Genomic DNA, 18,504 nt, shown 5'->3' with positions numbered 1-18,504 from the left:
ATGACGAATTGAGAAAAATTACAAATTTCTATTTCAATTACAATTTTTTAGAAAAAGAAAAAGAAGCATATTATAAATTATAAATTGCGTATCATTCAACATTGAGCAAATATATAAATATACTTAAAGTTGTATAGCGAAATTTTAAATCAAATAATGTAGCAGTACTTCACTGAGTTTTACAATATTTGATTGTTAGGTCATATTATGATATTTCATTGTATATGAAATGGAAAACGATGTTAGGTTTTTTTTGTATATACACGGCATCAGAAAATGAACGAAATTATATATTGCATTAATCTTGCAAACTGTCGAATGAACATAATGATTATTTATATTATGATGCATTTAATATTTAATAAATAAAACTAAATAAAGTCATTGATATTAATAACTTGATTTTAAGAATATTATTACAAAACTTTATAAGTAATATGTATATTTTTTTAGAAATTTAGCACATGACTGAGCACTGCGACAGAGAGAAACCAAAGAAATCATGTCAGTCTTTTTCTTATTATTGTTAAAAATCATTCGTGATTCTCTGTGCTATGATTTTATCGACAGAGTCAGAAAATGGATGTAGCTATGTAGTTCCAAACCAAAAATGGATGTACTAGCGATAGTGTACGGGTGATATCGACGGTAAAGATTTACATCTCATAAAACAGTGAAGATATCATGTCACCTAACCAGATCTTGTGAGACAGATCGGTGTAAATAAAGATATATCAAGTATTTAATCCGCATCAATTTGATACACGTACCGATTTAACAGTGTAAAAAGGATCATACATAATAATATTTATATATAGACAAATATATTTTTCAGTTTTATATATTGCATACCATTTTGATTTGTAAAACTTGAAAACACAATTAAATTGAAATTGGAAATAACATCACACGGTGCATTGAGTATAAATTTAACAATGAAGCTAATAAACATCTTAAAATACTATAAAAAACTTATATTTTCTTTTGTTTTCAGGTCATAAAATTTGCAACAATTTATTGAAAATTTAAAGAATCTTTTCTTGTATTATTTTTAAATTTTGATAATATTACAATATATAATAGAAACATGAGTTGTCAAAAAGGAAATGCTAATCGTTCGAGGCCTCAAAAATATCAAAATCAAAAATCGTTTAAAAATAATCTATATGACAAATCTCAAAAAATAAAACAAATTAATAGCACCGAGGTTACCAATGTATGTGAACGTTGCAAAAAAATAATAGAGTGGAAGATCAAATACAAAAAATATAAAGTCCTTAAAGCTCCAATGAAATGTATTAAATGTGAACAAAAAACTGTGAAACATTCTTATCATAATATCTGCTTGCTTTGCGCCAAGCAACAAAGAATGTGTTCAAAATGTGGACAGAAGACAGAAATCGTACAAGGAACATGCAGGAAGGAAGAACAAATTAAATTGGATGCCGAATTTAACGCAATTTTGAAAACATTGTCAGAACGAAAACGAAGAACATTGTTACGTTATATGAATCGACAATCGAGTATGTACTTTGTGTTCATATTGTTAAGTAGAATTTTATTTATATATATTATGCACATAATTGGCATAAATATACGATTTCATATAATAAGAATTTTTTATCCTACTTTATTTTTAGTAAAAAGTAAGGAAAATAGTAGCAAACCTAGTACTTCTGGTTTGAATACGGATACAGATAAAACTGACGATAAGGACAGAAATGAAGATGAAACAAGTCCGAAAAAAGAAGATTTATTAATGAAAATAAAATCATTAGCTCTTATAGAAGATGACGACATTGACAGTGATATTGATGAAGAAGAAATTGATAATTTTGGCAGTGACGTTTATAACATGTGATAAAATTTTTTCTAAATAAAAAACTGTGTAATAAAATTATAAAATATGATCTTTTTCAAATCAACAAAACAAAATTAATAATTCTATCATAACAAATATAATACGACGAGTTAGTTGTAGATTAAGTTAATCAGAGTTTTTCAAAACTATTTTTACAATTCTTTGAAAAACATTCTCAACAAATATTGATGCTTTTAAAAATTATTGTATTATTATTTATTGGCAAAAAGATGAAGAAAATTCAATGAATCAAAAGTAAAAAAAAAAGTTGGAAGTTATAAATAAAATATTACATTAATTCACTGATAAATGCTCGATAGTTTCTAGTTGTTCCATTTCGATTTTCTTGTAAGAATCGTATTGTACTCTTAGCCGTTCCAGTTCTACAGACTTTTCCAAAATCAATGCCTACAATGAAAATAGGCGATAATCGATCATTGGCGATATTAATGGTCCAATTTTAAATTAATTTTGATTACAATTGATTCAATTAACTAGCAATTTAACTTAACTAGAATTACAATAAATTTTCCAACTATACATAACTCTTTTTTAATCTAATCTTTCCTTTCGTATGTTAAACAATAAAAAATTAATTATTCTATTGATATTAATAAATGCAGATATTCGGTAAATTAATTGTCAAATCAATTAATCGGAGTTTGAAGAAATGTTCAAAATAGTCAAATTTAATCATAAATAATAATTAAATTTAATCATAATTAGTGGCCAAAAGAAAAACCGATTACGAATATCGGCCAAAGATAGCATAATTCTTGTAATCGTCTATCATTTAAACGATGAATACACGCTGGTAAATATTAGGTATGTCTGGTATGTAATTATTTAAGAACCTCCATTTGTTGTTTCTGGGCTTCTCTTTGCTTCGCAACGGAACGCAGCAGATTCCGCGCGCCAATCGTCTTCATTTTTTCTTTCTCCACCTCCTTTGCTAAATTGTCCAATATTCTAATGAATTCGTCGGAATTCTTTTCAAATTCAGTAATCTCTGCAACGTAAAAATTCTCATTCGTTGCAACAATCGTTGTTCATACTTTTGAAGCGATATTAGTAATTCGTAATTAAATACGATCAACAATAAAGCATCGAAGTGCAACTTTTTAAATGGAGCTCAAATTAAAGAGAATATCAGACTTTGGTATCAAATAAATCGTTTATTTTGTATCATAATTTCATTTACATTTAATTTCTCGTATAATATATTCCAAATACATCTGTCGAGTTATATTTCTTTCACAAATTAACATTTTGATCGATAATATAAATAATATAATCGATAATATTAATAAATTATAATTGATATTAATATATTTCTATTAATTTTTAGATTAATTTTAATCTTGGTTTAAGTTACTTTTTGTATCTTTCCAGTTTTAGTCTCAGTTCCATTAATGTGCAAAATTAACATTAAAGTAGAACATGATGCTTGTTTTCTTGTTTGACTTTTGATCTTGTTCTAATTCTTAAAACTAAAAAATGAGTCAAACCGAGATTAAAGTTAATCTACATTACTAGAAATAGACAAAAGTTTAACGAAAGTTCGAAGTCGTCCCATCTACTTTCGAAAACACTATTATACCTTCGAGTATCATTTTATCCTTATTGTTCAACGGATAAAATGATATTCGTAGGCACTCAGGTATTCTCAACACGCCAAAAAGTGTAGATGTGCTTTCTTGTGCAGGAATCGTAAAACGGTGACGATATATTATATAATTGTGCGAAGAGTGAGTAACAATCGGTCAATCAAGTAAATTCATTGCGTCGCTTCGCTGTGACGTCACTCGCGAACGCAACGCAACTTACTGGACACGAAGCTCTGACACTCCTCCTTCAGCTTATTCGTTTGATTCGCCGCTTCCGGCTCTAGGACGCGTATTTTGCTCAAGTCATCGATATAAACGCCGTATCTCGCCAACAAGTCGGCCATCTTCTCGAGTTTACGAGAACGACATCACGTGATTTCGAGCCTCATTCCAGGGTTGCGTTCCAAAATTCAACTCTGTCAATTCGAGTATTATTTTATCCTTGTCGGTCACCGAACATTGAATAAAGATAAAAGATACTCGGAGTTGACAGAATCAAGTTTTAGAACACATCCCAGATGATTCCGGGAACGCGCGGGCGATGCTGATTGGTCAGCGAAGGTCGTGTCACCGCGATCGTCATGCCTTGATGCCTCGCGATATTCTCGATACTTTCGCATATCAAGTCGACCGTCGCTGTGTTCAGCGCGTAGCGCTTGTTCGCCGTTGTGAAGTTTGCCGTAATCGATGATGAATAAGCCGAAAATGGAGCGAAATGAAGATGTATTAGTATCTCGTGCGGCTTTCTCGCTTTCCCGACGTCAACGGGTGTGAAGCGAACGGCTAGACAGCGACACGAGTGCGTCGTTCACGTCGCTTCGACGCAAACGCGGATCTGTATTTACGGATTCGCAGTATTCGCACACGTTCAACGTTCAACCTGACTGACATCGAGAGGATCGATACCGCTCGTCCCCGTCCTCGCTCCATTCCGCGGCCGTCACGTTAGTAGTGCCTAGTGTGTTAGTACTCGCCTCGGTTTCGCCAGGATTCGGTCTCACCAGAATTTTTCGTTATGTCGGGCGAGCACAAGACGGAAATTAAATACCCGTCGGAGTATGTCAAATTGAACATCGGAGGCTCGCTTCATTACACCACCATAGGTACCTTGCAGAAGCATGATACCATGTTGCGTGCAATGTTCAGCGGTCGCATGGAAGTGCTCACCGATTCCGAAGGTGAGGTGTTTCTTTTTACAACGTGCGATTTGCAATTTCCGACGAGTGTTGACTCGAAATTGATGAACCTTGAATATCGATCGGTCCTGCGATCCTAATCAAAAAACTTCATCATTTTAATGTGGTGGGAGGCACATGAATTTGTTTGATTTGAAAAAAAGAGATTGTGTGATTTTTTTTGACATTGTTTCCTAAGAATTTTGATTTCATCTTTTGTTACTTTGTTTATACCTTCCACTGATCACGATCTCTCTCCGTAGGCTGGATATTGATTGATCGGTGTGGCAAACATTTCGGAACGATCTTGAACTTTTTGCGAGACGGCTCGGTTCCGCTGCCAGAAAATACGAAGGAGATGGCGGAATTGCTCGCAGAGGCAAAATACTACTGTATCAGCGAGCTGGCGGAATCCTGCGAACAGGCGCTTCTACGAAAAGAACGAGAAGCAGAGCCAATCTGCAGAGTCCCTCTCATAACCTCTCAAAAAGAAGAACAATTACTCATAAGCAATACTACTAAGCCTGTGGTCAAGCTGCTCATTAATAGGCATAACAATAAATATTCCTATACAAGGTAATGTTAAATGTTACTTTATAGTTGTAAATATTGTGATGTTTTATTATTCCTTTATCTTTTATAAATCCAAGTGTTTTATAGCGGCATTAAAACCTTATCTACAATGTACTCTTTATTTCCTGTTTTATTTTTTATTTCTTTTTATCTCTTTCTATTTCTTTGTTTTCATCCAAGAGATATTTTCATAAGTATTATGATATTTCAGATTCCTTTCTTATTTTTTATGAATTACAATCTAAGCGTTTTCATTATAACTTAATATTCTTTGTTTTCTTAATACTCTTAATACTCTTTATTTTTTGCTTTTTGTCACTTTGTATCGCTTGTTCTTTTGCTTATCCTGTTTTCTCATTTTCTGTCGTCAGAGGTAAAAGTTAGGTTAATTCTATAATGTGCTTTTTCTTTTCTGTTTTGTTTTTGTTTGTCTTATTGACCAAAAAGGCAAGACACAAACAGAGAAAAACAGCAAGAAACAGGAAACAAAGAGCGCATATTGTAGAATTAGCCTTAAACTTCCAAAGAAAAAAAACAATTGTCGATAAAAAACCAGTCACAAAGAAAGAGAGAGGGGAAGGGGGGGAGGAAAGACAAGAGATAAAAAGCAAGATACAAGAAGCAAACACACATAGATTACATTATTGAACACATAGATAGAACACATTATAGATTAGGGTTAATATACAAGCAATTTAAAGTATAACAAGAGAAACTGATAAAAAGTATATTGTATCTCTTGGGCTACTTTCTTTTTAACAGATGCAGTCCACATAAATATTCATCATTAAAGTATTCTTCATTGTTATTCATTAAATATTAGGATAGAATAACATTCGTCGACTGTGTTTGCTAAAAGAAAATATGTTGCATTCGGAGAGCACACTATTAACGTCATTCTATCTTTATCAGTCATTTCATTACACATAAAATAAGAGTAGAATGATAATTCTACCAAAAAAGCACAGATAATGCACTCTCTGAATGCAACTATAATTTAAGTATATCATAAACTAATAAAATAAATACTAATTAATAATAATAAATAAAACTCATAAACTCTTAAAATAGCTCACAACTTCTTGTATATTATATTCATTTTGTTTTAGTCTTACCTGAAATTTCATTGTGAATCTATTATCAATTTTAACTTTGGATTTATGATTTAAATATTCTGTATATTCCAATACTGAAGACATTCTACTGTTAACTTTTTATTTCGGGACATTAGTCTCACAATGTTCTCTGATTTGATATTCTTTCTAATAATCTGGTTTTATTGTAAGCGAAATATTTATTAATACTATATTAAAGGATCCAAATTAAGGGTCGAAACATCTATATTGTAACTTCTATTAATATATTTTTGCACACTGATTACTCTATGTGCTCGTATTGGCTGATTTTTAATAGATAATATTTTAAATGCATGAAAAAAATTACAAATAAAGGAAATGTCATAATGTATATATAATTACAGCTGTATTATTGTCATAAATTAAGATTATTAAAGAATAAATGGACTAATAAATAAATTTAATTTTTACAGTACATCAGATGACAATTTACTAAAAAACATAGAACTATTCGATAAAATGTCGCTTAGATTCAGTGGCAGAGTGTTATTCATCAAAGATGTTATCGGCTCAAGCGAGATCTGTTGTTGGACATTTTATGGGCATGGTCGTAAAGTAGCAGAAGTCTGCTGTCATTCGATTGTTTATACAACCGATAAAAAACATACAAAGGTAATGGCATGATCAAATAATATAATTTTAAATTATGATTTAAAATTTATATGATTTTGAAATTATAATCAAAAATGCTTTTCTTTTTTCAGGTTGAATTCCCCGAGGCTCGGATATACGAGGAAACATTAAATATTTTATTGTATGAGCATCGGAATGGGCCGGATCAAGAGTTAATGCAGGCTACATCGTCACGTGGCGTGGTACCTTGCACGTCCGACGAAGAAGAGGGCGAACGTTCAGGCTTGGCTCGCCTTCGCTCTAACAAACAGAACACCAACTGACCCAGTCTTATTCTCCTCAATCCACCGCACACCGCGATCCTTAGTGTCGTTCGCTCTTTCAAGACACGAATTAATATAAAATAAGACGAAACACAAATGTATACCAAATGCGAATACTACATGATATACTTGGTTATCGCCTGTCAGCTGAATCTCTTTTCGTTTTTGAAATGTATGGAATATGAGGAAAACTACAGTTAACTTTGGTTAACTACAGTCAACTTTGATAAATCATTTCGTTACATTTCTCACATCATGACACTTATTTTCAGATATAATTGCGCGCTCTAATTGTTGAATATATTTATAAGAAAAATGCCTCGTCCTTCTAATTATCGAAGGAAATGACACTGTCTTAAGTTATCTTCGCCATTCTTGCTATACAAGCGTGTTTGTAAATATGCAATTAAGAATGGCATCTTATTGATTTCATCTGGAAAATTACGAAAAGAATGTAGCGTCTATGCGCTTACTATTATGTGCCAAATCGTATTAAATCCACGACAGGAATAAGTCCAAGTTGCCATTCTGTGACTGATGAAATTATTTATGAACTTATACTCTGACAACTTTTAAGCAGTCATCTAGATTAACCAAATTGTTATAAAAAATTTTTTTATGCAAAACTAGAGGACTGCATTGTTACCTGTTATAAGTATTATTATTTTATTATCATTATTATCATCACTATCATTATCACTGTCATCGTCATTATTATATTAATTTGTCATAATTATTAATTATTATTACTTATTATTCTTATGTCATTGTCTACATTATTGCGATAAATTTTTCATCATGTTTATATTGCTCTTTCTTACAAACTTACATAATTTAATATCTTAAATAAATCATATATATTATATATTTGAAACATATATATTGTGTTATTTAAATGTGCGTTTCTCAACGAGTCCGAAATTCTATTAAACTGCTTAAAGGATGATGTGGAGTAAACACTGCCAGTACAAGAAAATTGAAGTCTAATATCAGTTATACGACATATTGGAAGTACACATTTCGAATATGTAATTTTATTCCAATTGAGCTATAAGTGTTAAACGTAATTAAATATTAAATATTAAGTATTTTTCAGGATTTTCAGTTTGAATGAATGCAATAGATACAATATATCTGAATTTTAATAAACTAGTTTAATTTGAATTTTTTCTACTAACACGTGTGCGCGCGCGCGTGTCATTCCAAGTATATTATTTCACTGTATAATTGCCGTAATTCGCATATATATATATATATATCGGTGATTAATTTTTTTTACTAATTTACACTTTCACTTATGTGACGAAATCGGAGCGACAATCTGAATCGGAGTGTTTCGGATGTTGATACGAGTAACTCAATATCTATTGATCGTATGGTGATTAGGAAACCAGTTTTTCATTTTATAATAGAATAATAGAAGATAAGTTTGCTCAATTTTTCCGAAGATGTTAGATAAGTGAAGGTGGAATGTAAAACAACAGACTGTGATTACACTGGCACGGCATATACATATGTGTGTATATATATTATTTTTGTGTATCTTAGTGTTAAAAGATGAGAGATATTCGTAATCCCACAATTAATAAAGGGACCACATGTATCGTGTTGCATACCTACTACATCGTAGGATACTTTTCATTCATATCTGTAATACATATGTTATATATTAAATCGAATATATCTATGTTGAATAAAATGATTTATAGATTTCCCTATCTTTCTTTATGATTATATAAACAATAAATTGTAAAGAATTGAATATAGAAAGATGATAATAGAATAGATTTATGTACCTTTGAGAGATTTTCTTAGAGAGAGAGAGAGAGAGAGAGAGAGAGAGAGAGAGAGAGAGAGAATATATGTACATATTAACTATTTACACAATTACAAATTTGAAATCATGGTACAAGTATGACGATATGATATGGAACATGAGACAATAGTTAAAATCAATAATAGACAAATAAGCAAATTTTAGACACGCAGCGAAGTTAATTCTGGAAAACCAGATTTATTCCGTTATTTGTGCGAAATATATGTGTAATTTAATAAGAAATGTTATTAGTTAACAAAGAAAATGTATATGTAAGATTTTAAAAATGAAGCATTATATATATATATATATATATATATATATATATATACATACTGGTTTAAAAATATTTAATGTATTTACTTCTTTCGTGTGGCAAGAGAAAAAATGTAGAAAATAAAAACAAGCATTAAGATTGATTCGAGCGACATGTATTATGAAACAAGATATTATACATAAGTGTATGACGGAGTTTGCAGTTAAAGACAGTATATGGGGTGCAAACCTTTTTTTTTCTTGAGACGGAATCGAATGTACATACACATGTTGCGGAGGTTGTCAACTCCTGAATTGGAAAGGCACGTCAGTTTTTTTCTGAATGATACTAAATATCGTTCGTCTAGTATCTATACGCTGTTCATCTTGCAAATGGTGTTTACATAAGAGTATCGTGATTGTTTTTGCATTTAACTATAAACCATTTCTTCGATGAAATTACTGTCTACTAACGACCGCGATTACACATGATTATACATGAATGTCGACAGAAGAATATATATATATATATATATTGGTGGAAAATGTTGCAATTGTCGCAAAGATTTCACTGGGTTGATTCATATCTCTATCTTCTATAATAATTGCGTCACATAATTTTAATGTTTTATATGAATCTTTACAATGGAAACACAAAGATTCTGATATTTCTGCATTACGATCGAAACAGGAATCTTTATGCAACGTGAAAGAGTCTTAAACTGTAAAAAATATGACAGTAGGTCTTTAGTTGTTCAAGTATTGCCTATTTACGATTTATGTTAATTATGTTAATACATAAATCATAAGCCCAGCAAATGAGAATGGATTAAAATGAATTGAAATGGATTCAGATTTTCAGAAATATTGACGAATGTTAAAATGACGAATGCTTTTCATCTTGAATACATTTTTATTCATTTATAGAAATGCGGAGCACATCTCTATGCCTTTCAATCTAAAAATATTGCTTTTTTCTGTATAATACTTCAAAATTGTGAATAAAAAATGTAGTTTTTTAATCCAATTGATTGTATCCAATTGAATTCAATTAAATCCAAAAAAAGTATTCGCTATTTATATAAAATACGCATTCGAATAGAAAAAAATTTTAATCCATTTTAATCCATTCTCGTTTGCTGGGAGATGAACTCCGAAAAGTTCTTGACGTATGCGAGTATCGGCGGTTAGCGCCACATCAGATAATTAATTTATTTAAAATCAATAATATTATTTTCTTAGACCAAAGTTTTACAGAGGACAGTCTCCATGCTTAACGCGCTCTCTCACTTCGCTCGTGTTCATAGTAGGTAGAGATAGATCGAGTGGAGGAGCTTGTACACGGCACGAGTAGATCTAAGAGCAAAAATATACACTATATCTTTATCTAATTAGTGCAGAAAACTGAATTTCGATAAATTCATCGAATACCATTGCTTTCGTTAGCTACACGAAAAACGGAGATTTGCTCCCAGATATAATATGCCCTATCCTCTATTTGCGTTTGTCGAAATACTACAAGTATCTTGCACTTATTATATAATACCAAATATTTCGCGTATCTCCAAATACCAGAAGGAATTTTGCGAATGTCATGATATCACGAATACTCCGTTTATCAAAGTACTGTCAGCATCGCGACACAATAGGATAAGTATTCTGAATTTACCAAAATACCATAACCATCATGCATTTACCATAACATATCGCGCAATTTTTCAATCTTACAATTGTAATCCCTCTTTCTGTAAGACAAACACCTTTATCAGTTTCCCAAAGCTACGATGTATCTCTCTCTATACACACACATACACATACACGCGCGCACGTGTGTGTGTGTGTGTGTGTGTGTATATATGATTCTCTGTATAAATTTACAAAAAACATACTTTTGACATGTGCAAATTTCCAAATTCAGATCGTTTCAAACTACTACAGCACTTGACGTAGCTTAACACAAGTACATATTTTTTTTTTGTATTTCTTTAACGTTATCATTAAGACAAGATCACAAATTGGTAACGCGTTATACGCAATTGCCTTAATTACATAATACAATTTAAACATCTTAAAACTATTCGCACACCCATCCATTCAACCACTATACCCAGGGATTCAAAAATAAATTCTATTTCGTAAAAATAAGAGATAAATGTATTGACTTACAAATATAAATCCTATAAACTACATTTATAAATATATACATTTATGTGTACTAATCTAAAAACTCAAGGAATATACTTTGTAAGTGCAGCTGGAGCAAATGGGATGATATGAACAAAAATCTAATTATTTACCTTAAATATATTAATTAAGACATGGAATATAATGATTAGAAGGATTTAACAAATCATTACAGTTTGAAATAAATGATACTGTGATACAGACATATATTAATAAACACTAAACTGATATCTTTCTTATTTAATGTGAATTTTATTTATTCAAACAAAATATATATATATATGTATATATCGCGAAATATTATATATATATGTACCGTGATTCTAATTTTATTCTTATATTCCTATAATTTGAGAAAATACCAGTTACAATGTATGTATCAAATATCTATTAAATAGAAAAAAAGAAAAATTGAATAAAACTCTTAATTTACACTAATGTTATTCACTTATCATTGTTAATTAATATTGCGTATTTATGTTTTCGTTAGTATCACTGCATCATTTATATAAAATTAGTCTCAATTAATAAATTTATGTATATTAAAAGTTGTTAGAGCTACATTAGAACTATATTAGAACTTACAATAATACATTATGTTCCATAAAACTAAGAGAGAACATTATATTATACATTTAAACTAAGAGTACGTATCAATCATCGTACTTTTGTCAATAAATGCTTGTAAAGAAATGAACAAGTTTTATTTATAATTTTGACCAGAATTATTTTATATTATTATTTTATACACAATTTCTTTCCCTCCCTTTTTTTCTGTCATATTCCTCAGTTCTAAGGATTGATTCCAAATTATACATAATAAAATAAAAAAATAGCCCGAATGTTGAATTTAATATATATATATATATATATATATATATATATATATATATATATATATATTTCTCAATAATAAAATAAAGTTCAATATTAAACAAATTGTATTAAATACAAATTGTATTTAACATTATATGACAATAAAAATATATGCACAGGATATGATCTTAAAAGAGAAATTTCTCTTCATATGCGTTATTTATTTTATTGTGATCGAGAAATTATTCATATGCGTTATTAACAAAACTAAGTTATATCATTCCCACGTGCTCCAATCTAGCAGTCTGTTAGCAGCGACGAATAACACACCTTACACACTATTTCATGTGCTTGTTACTGTATAACCAATTGGTTCCAGCTCTACACAACAATATAAAGTTGTTATATAATTTTACATAAACTCACATTCATTCGTCCGCTCCCGGAGATCAGTTCATGCGTGATGATTCCTAATTCACATAGCTGCCTCAGTTTTAGCACGTTTGCAGGGATTTACTGTGTTTTCTCCCGGGATACACTCATTGGTTTCCTCAGCAGTTGGCGAAACCGATCGCTTCTTTGTAACACATACCTCAGCAATGGTATTATTTTTAACAATTTCAGTTGCCGGTGATGTAAATTTAATTATTACGGCAGTCATGTTATCGCAGCCCGTTCCATCGCCAAGAGTATCCGGTGCAAGACAATGATCAAAGAGCTATAACACACATTAGATTGTTTATTCAGAAAGAATAAAGAATACTCTAAATGGTTTGAAAAGATGCATTCGAACATGTTTAAAAGTCATTTGTAATCTTTTAAGTTTGTAACGTCAATACCTCTTCGCAGATTTTCGAAATGTTTTCATAATTTTGTGATAAACGGGTGCGCACGAACTGAACAACGTTTTGACTGGTCATAAAGTTCCATATGCCATCGCAAGCTAGTATCATAAATTCGTCTTTCTCTGGATCGATTGTAATATGCCTTATGTCCGGTAGAGCCGAGATCATTTGTTCCTGGGGTGGTAATACCATATTTTGCTTATATGCATGATCACCGAGCGCTCTGGAAAGATTGAGGCCGCCATTCACTCTGCCGTCGTTTGTCACCTCTCCACCTGCTTTTACTATACGTTCCATTTCTGGTGCGTCTTCGGGTTTATGGTCCAGGCTAAGTTCGATCGCCTGGCCATCTCTGCATAGAACACACCGAGAATCTCCAGCATTAGCCACATACAATTCGTTTTCCTTGAGTATCGCTACAACTGCTGTGCATCCACTGTCCGAACCAGGCTACATAAAAAAGCCATTATACAATTATACATTAGACAAATTCAATAAGGAAAAGAGTCGCACTAATTAGAATTATAGATTATAGAAATTGGAGTTCCAGTAAAATTAGTGCAGAAATCTTTCTGAATATTCAATAAATTCTGTAATAAAATCGATATTATACCTTTTCAGTGTTCACCATGAGATCATCAGTATCATCATCAGAATCATCTATATCTTCCTCCTCTACTTCATCATCGTCATCTTCATCACTTTCATCCTCATCAACATCTTCCGTATCATCACCGTCACTGTAAAACGATTTAAAAGAGAAAATCTCAATTTAAAAGAAATATTCTCTTAAAAATTAAGCGTTTTTACAATAAACAATATGTACACACTTATACCTTTCAGGGACACCATCAAAAGTTTCATCATTTTCGTCATCATCATCGTCTTCCTCAGAATCATCACTGTCCTTTTTCAGTAGACTTTGATAAAGATCCACAGGCTGAATTCTTCTTCGACCACTGCTAGTTATCCGTTCTTGCTGATCCGCATCCCCGTTTTCCACAGGGATACAAGAACTGCTCGACACATTGTCTCCTCCACCTTTACTGCTGTCTGCATCTCCGATCCTCTTCGATTCTGCGCCATTAACTTCCACCTCATTCGCATTAGACTCCGCGCACGGTGGTGCCTTGCCTGGACTCGATACTTTCTCTTTTACATCTTCAGAGCTATCAGGCATATCCATAGATTTAGCAGTTTCTACATCCTCAGTAGATACCACTGGTGGAGACGCATGAGCGCTGCCGTTGCTCGTTGTCGAATCCAGTACTTGCTCAGCTTCATTACTTCCCGAACCATCGGAATCTTTTCGTTCCACTGTGCTAGACAGAGCCGATCCACACGGCTGGCTGGAACTACTTACGTCTGTTTCGTTCGTATTCCAACCGGACGATGAAGACGATGATGATGTTGGTGGCGGTGACGGTGAAGATGAACATCCTGCGCCAGAGGATGAACCACTTGCTTTCTCTCGTCCTCTCCGACCTCGCAAAAAAGGACTCGCGAATGCGCGTTTACCACATTTTTCGCCTTTCAGATTTTTTAGATGAGGATTCGACACCTCTGACTGATATTTTGCCATTACTTGCTCCAATGGCATTGTTGCCTCCATACACAGATTACTAACATTCTCTTCTTCATCTATACGCAATGTAACGTACGAAGATAATCTTATTAAGAATTTACTCGTGCAGATAAGGAGAAAAAATAAATTAGAGCTTGCAAAATATATAACTAGCAACAGTGTCTGTATAAAGGTAAATCCCGTAATAATGCATATCCTTAATATGAAAAAAAACGCACCAGATTCGTTCAAGTCACTCTCCTTTTTCTCTGATGTGGACGTCCCTGCGAGCTCTTTGAGAACATTGACTACCTCCGGTTTTGTAAGAGTTTCGTCGAAACCGAGAAAAGCATCTATTAAAGCTTGCCTAATGTCGCCTGTTTTATAAGCTTCTGTCTGTTTGATAAAATCAGGGAGATTACGTGCGCAATACGTAGCAACCTCGTGTCCTCCATGACCGTCGTATACGGCGAATAATGAAACGTTCTCATCGAAATCTATGCAACAATTGTGAGCATCCTGTAAAGAAAGTTACAGTTAGTAATCTTATCTTTGACAAAATTCCTTTTTCATTCCAGAGAAAGATTATAATTCGATCTTCTCCTTATCAGCTAAACTTCTTACACAGTTTACTTTTCCTCCTTTTTCATTCCACGTTGGAAAGAAAAGAAAAAATGGTGCAAGAAATTTAACTAAAGAGAATTCTATTGTCTTCACCCTCGACTACAACTAGAAAGTTTGGATTTAAAGCAAAAATTTTGCATAATTTGTATGATTGATATTATAAGGTTCTAAATTATAGATAAAGAACTTTCTTTTGTCAAAAGTTATAAAATGGAGGTTTACTTGTATTCTAATTTCAAACAGGATGCTTTAGACCTTAGGTATAATTTTCATAGCTGTAATTGAGAGTTAAATATTTGTTCTCTTACAAGAAAATTGATATACAAAATTTGCTCCACGTAATCAATTAATTTCCATTTGATAACGGTAATAAATTCCAACGGTATCAACGAATAGGAAAGATAAAAGAATTATTATTGTGTAATAATTTTGTCGTCCACACAGAAGGAAACTAATACAATACGCGATATCGAAGAAAATTAAAATCGTCAATAAGATAATAAATTTTTTTGACGAAAACAATTCCGCGATAATATTGATCGACGATGTTGCAAGGATCCCATGTTATCGAGCTATCTCGTCTGTTGGTAAATAAACGCATGAGTGGCAAAGAAGCCATCCACGAGCGTCGGATGCTGCGCCCGGGGCTCTCGGACATCATCGGCCACCCCCGTTCCCCGGCGCAGCGGCGAAGCTTCGGGGTGCGGGACGCACCTCGACCGCGCCGAACCGACGAGCGTGGTGGCTAGATAACCGGCAAAACACGCGAGGATCGAAACTAGGTAACGGTGGGATAAACGCGGGCGCGCTCGCGCGCGCGCGCGCACGTCGCGACCGTTGCCGCCGTCGCCGCTGCCGCCGCGACGACACAACTTCCCGCTTACCTCCTGACTGATCCGCCAGCCCTGCATGGAGCTCGCACCGTACGCGACATTCTTTCCAATTTCGTCGCTCGACTCCTTCTTCGTAATCGGCTCCGACAAGTACGCTCCCATCTTTTAAAATACCGGCTGGCCGTCGTGATACTCCCGCGGCGTCCGCGTAATGTGTCGCAACGTTTCCGCCAGAAAACAGAACTCACAAGCGTGGTACCACAGTCGTTTAACTAGCCTCCCATGACCGGTTTGGCTTTCTGTTTTCCGAGCGCGCTGCTGGCGCCAGCTGGGTCGCCGGAGCCACCTCCGCGCCGACTTGGCGGACTTGGCGGACTTGGCCGCGACGCGACACGATTTCGCGCCAAACTTAAAGCGACGTGCGCATGTAATAAGAGTCGGACGACCGGATATATATTCCATTCTCTTTCCAAGTCTGTAGTCCCTGCTCATTTGTGCATCGTATCAATCGCGTGTCCATTTCTATATCTATGTAGATGTAGATGAACTTTAATCTGTCTTTCAATTCTCAACTGATTTTAAGAATTCTTTTTTTAAGAATTCTTTTTTTATTACAAGTTTCATATTAAGATCCTATAGGCTTTCATGCTCCTCATGGAAAATAATTGATTTATTTTTTTTTTAAGAATTCTTAAAATTAGAGAAAAATAAAGAGTAAGTTGAACTGACATTAAAATTAATATTTATTTGTAAAAATGAAAAATGAACGAAGCTTCGATGAAGAATTGTCAGCTGTTTTATTTTTGTGAAAAAATGTGATAACCAAATAACGCATTCGAATGATTAAGATAATTATGTAATAAATATAATCCTTTCGTCATCAATTAAGTTATCGCTTTACGAGTTATCATTCGAAATAATTCAGGTACTAAACAAGAAAAAATTGAACGAATTGAATTTCGAAAATGAGATTCAAATCTTATTTTGTACAGAATTATACCATGTTCGAAATTGTCCCACTTTATCCTAAAATCGATAATTCCAACATTTCAGCACATTATCTTTATTAAACATCAAATTATGAATTATAAATTAGTGCATTAATATACGTTAATATTAAAACGTATTTTATTCAACGAAGTTCATCTATTATTATCATAGATATATCTAATGTTATCTTATTTTGGTTCTTGGGGCTTTTATCATAATTGAACGAGATGAAATTATAAAAGTGAGCTTTTGTAATTTCATCAATTTCATAAATTTATTATGTAATTTCATAAATTCATCATGTAATTTCATAAATTTACTAGAATATTTATAACTTCATTAATCACCTAGTGAATTTGGTCGCTTTTAATTTTTAATTTCGCTTCAAGAAATAATAAAATTAACTTTACTCTCGATTTAATTAATTAATTTTTTGACTTGTAGATATTCAACTAGACCAATGTCAGCACACATTTAGCACATTATAACTCATGTTAAATATAATATTTAAACAGGATTGTATTCGAAATGCACTCTTATCGATGAGCGTGTTTTTGTTTCTGACATTCTAAAAATATATGTAAAACGAACTATGTACTAAATGCGCATTAATATCGTTTTAAACGCGCATTTTAAATATAGTCCATAGAATTTCAGAAATAAAAGCGCACATTTATAGATAAAAGCACATTTTGAATAAGTACAGACTATCATCTTTCTCCATTTTTTAGAAATAGAGAAAGATAAAAAGTAAATTAAATCACGATTAGATAAAATTAAGTTACATTAATAGAAACAAGAATTGTATCTACCATCAAAATAGATTAATTTTAATCTCAGTTTTATTTACTCTGTATTTTTTATAATTTTTAGAATCAGAAAAAGATAAAAAATAAGTTAAATCGATATTAAAGCCCCTATATTCTGAAATTCTTAATGACAGTATAATAATGTCGTTATACTGTCGTTGCATAGTTTTTTTTACTACAAAATCTGTGCAGTGTAATGATATCGTTACTGTCATTAATGTACATTTTTATCAATGTAGATTAATTTTAATCTTGGTTTAGTTTACTTTTTATCTTTTTCTAGTTCTAAGAATTAGAAGAGGCTAAAAAGAAATTAACTTTCTAGAGAGAGACACGTAGTAAAATAAAATAAACTAGAGTTAAAGTTACTCTACATTTAAGTTTTACGTTTACTTTGATAGAAACGTATTTATGTCCATATCTATCAATGTAGATTAACTTAATTTTATTTACTCTTTATATCTTTTTCTAATTCTTAGAATTAGAGAAAGATAAATGCAAATTGAATCGAGATTAAAGT

The 18,504-nt window shown here is 32.4% G+C and overlaps 4 protein-coding genes across 9 annotated transcripts; 2 read left to right on the top strand and 2 right to left on the bottom strand.

The window, feature by feature from the left end:
• Positions 1-465: 465 nt before the first annotated feature.
• Positions 466-1,905, top strand: LOC105149678 (uncharacterized). 5 transcript variants are annotated; one of them, XM_087410933.1, is made up of 3 exons: positions 466-648; positions 995-1,523; positions 1,641-1,905. In XM_087410933.1, the coding sequence occupies exons 2-3, from the start codon at positions 1,088-1,090 to the stop codon at positions 1,859-1,861; spliced, it is 657 nt and encodes a 218-aa protein (XP_087267059.1). In that variant the 5' UTR covers positions 466-648; positions 995-1,087; the 3' UTR covers positions 1,862-1,905. The 5 variants fall into 5 exon arrangements, with proteins under 5 accessions (XP_087267059.1, XP_087267058.1, XP_087267057.1 ...); XM_087410932.1 differs by having other exon boundaries at positions 466-719; XM_087410931.1 differs by lacking the exon at positions 466-648 and adding an exon at positions 655-782.
• Positions 1,738-4,002, bottom strand: IFT20 (intraflagellar transport 20). The gene is made up of 3 exons (XM_011062261.2): positions 3,689-4,002; positions 2,716-2,870; positions 1,738-2,269 (listed from the first exon to the last, which is right to left on the bottom strand). The coding sequence occupies exons 1-3, from the start codon at positions 3,810-3,812 to the stop codon at positions 2,156-2,158; spliced, it is 393 nt and encodes a 130-aa protein (XP_011060563.1). The 5' UTR covers positions 3,813-4,002; the 3' UTR covers positions 1,738-2,155.
• Positions 4,003-4,067: 65 nt separating this feature from the next.
• Positions 4,068-8,947, top strand: LOC105149679 (BTB/POZ domain-containing adapter for CUL3-mediated RhoA degradation protein 3). The gene is made up of 4 exons (XM_011062260.2): positions 4,068-4,646; positions 4,907-5,219; positions 6,766-6,964; positions 7,057-8,947. Exons 1-4 carry the CDS (start codon positions 4,484-4,486, stop codon positions 7,246-7,248), a joined length of 867 nt encoding a protein of 288 aa, XP_011060562.1. The 5' UTR covers positions 4,068-4,483; the 3' UTR covers positions 7,249-8,947.
• A 532-nt stretch (positions 8,948-9,479) lies between these two features.
• On the bottom strand, positions 9,480-16,570 carry LOC105149681 (protein phosphatase 1G). 2 transcript variants are annotated; one of them, XM_011062262.2, is made up of 7 exons: positions 16,237-16,570; positions 14,968-15,247; positions 13,995-14,805; positions 13,778-13,904; positions 13,159-13,614; positions 12,746-13,037; positions 9,480-10,675 (listed from the first exon to the last, which is right to left on the bottom strand). In XM_011062262.2, the coding sequence occupies exons 1-6, from the start codon at positions 16,345-16,347 to the stop codon at positions 12,795-12,797; spliced, it is 2,028 nt and encodes a 675-aa protein (XP_011060564.1). In that variant the 5' UTR covers positions 16,348-16,570; the 3' UTR covers positions 9,480-10,675; positions 12,746-12,794. The 2 variants fall into 2 exon arrangements, with proteins under 2 accessions (XP_011060564.1, XP_011060566.1); XM_011062264.2 differs by having other exon boundaries at positions 14,001-14,805; positions 16,237-16,568.
• Positions 16,571-18,504: the final 1,934 nt, after the last annotated feature.

This window comes from Acromyrmex echinatior, chromosome 11 (genome assembly GCF_024713525.1).
Source record: "Acromyrmex echinatior isolate Ae372 chromosome 11, ASM2471352v2, whole genome shotgun sequence".
Classification (NCBI taxonomy): Eukaryota; Metazoa; Arthropoda; class Insecta; order Hymenoptera; family Formicidae; genus Acromyrmex; species Acromyrmex echinatior.
This window is presented reverse-complemented; position numbering and strand designations above follow the sequence as displayed.

Coding starts and splice junctions, on each gene's coding strand:
- LOC105149678 (XM_087410933.1), top strand. CDS start 1,088: ATGAGTTGTCAAAAAGGAAATGCTAATCGTTCGAGGCCTCAAAAATAT. Junction 1,524..1,640: donor TTATATGAATCGACAATCGA/GTATGTACTTTG, acceptor CTTTATTTTTAG/TAAAAAGTAAGGAAAATAGT.
- IFT20 (XM_011062261.2), bottom strand. CDS start 3,812: ATGGCCGACTTGTTGGCGAGATACGGCGTTTATATCGATGACTTGAGC. Junction 2,871..3,688: donor GTGTCAGAGCTTCGTGTCCA/GTAAGTTGCGTT, acceptor TTTACGTTGCAG/AGATTACTGAATTTGAAAAG. Junction 2,270..2,715: donor CCCAGAAACAACAAATGGAG/GTTCTTAAATAA, acceptor TTTTCATTGTAG/GCATTGATTTTGGAAAAGTC.
- LOC105149679 (XM_011062260.2), top strand. CDS start 4,484: ATGTCGGGCGAGCACAAGACGGAAATTAAATACCCGTCGGAGTATGTC. Junction 4,647..4,906: donor AGTGCTCACCGATTCCGAAG/GTGAGGTGTTTC, acceptor CTCTCTCCGTAG/GCTGGATATTGATTGATCGG. Junction 6,965..7,056: donor CCGATAAAAAACATACAAAG/GTAATGGCATGA, acceptor TTCTTTTTTCAG/GTTGAATTCCCCGAGGCTCG.
- LOC105149681 (XM_011062262.2), bottom strand. CDS start 16,347: ATGGGAGCGTACTTGTCGGAGCCGATTACGAAGAAGGAGTCGAGCGAC. Junction 15,248..16,236: donor GCTGGCGGATCAGTCAGGAG/GTAAGCGGGAAG, acceptor CTTTCTTTACAG/GATGCTCACAATTGTTGCAT. Junction 13,905..13,994: donor GGTGTCCCTGAAAGGTATAA/GTGTGTACATAT, acceptor ATCGTTTTACAG/TGACGGTGATGATACGGAAG.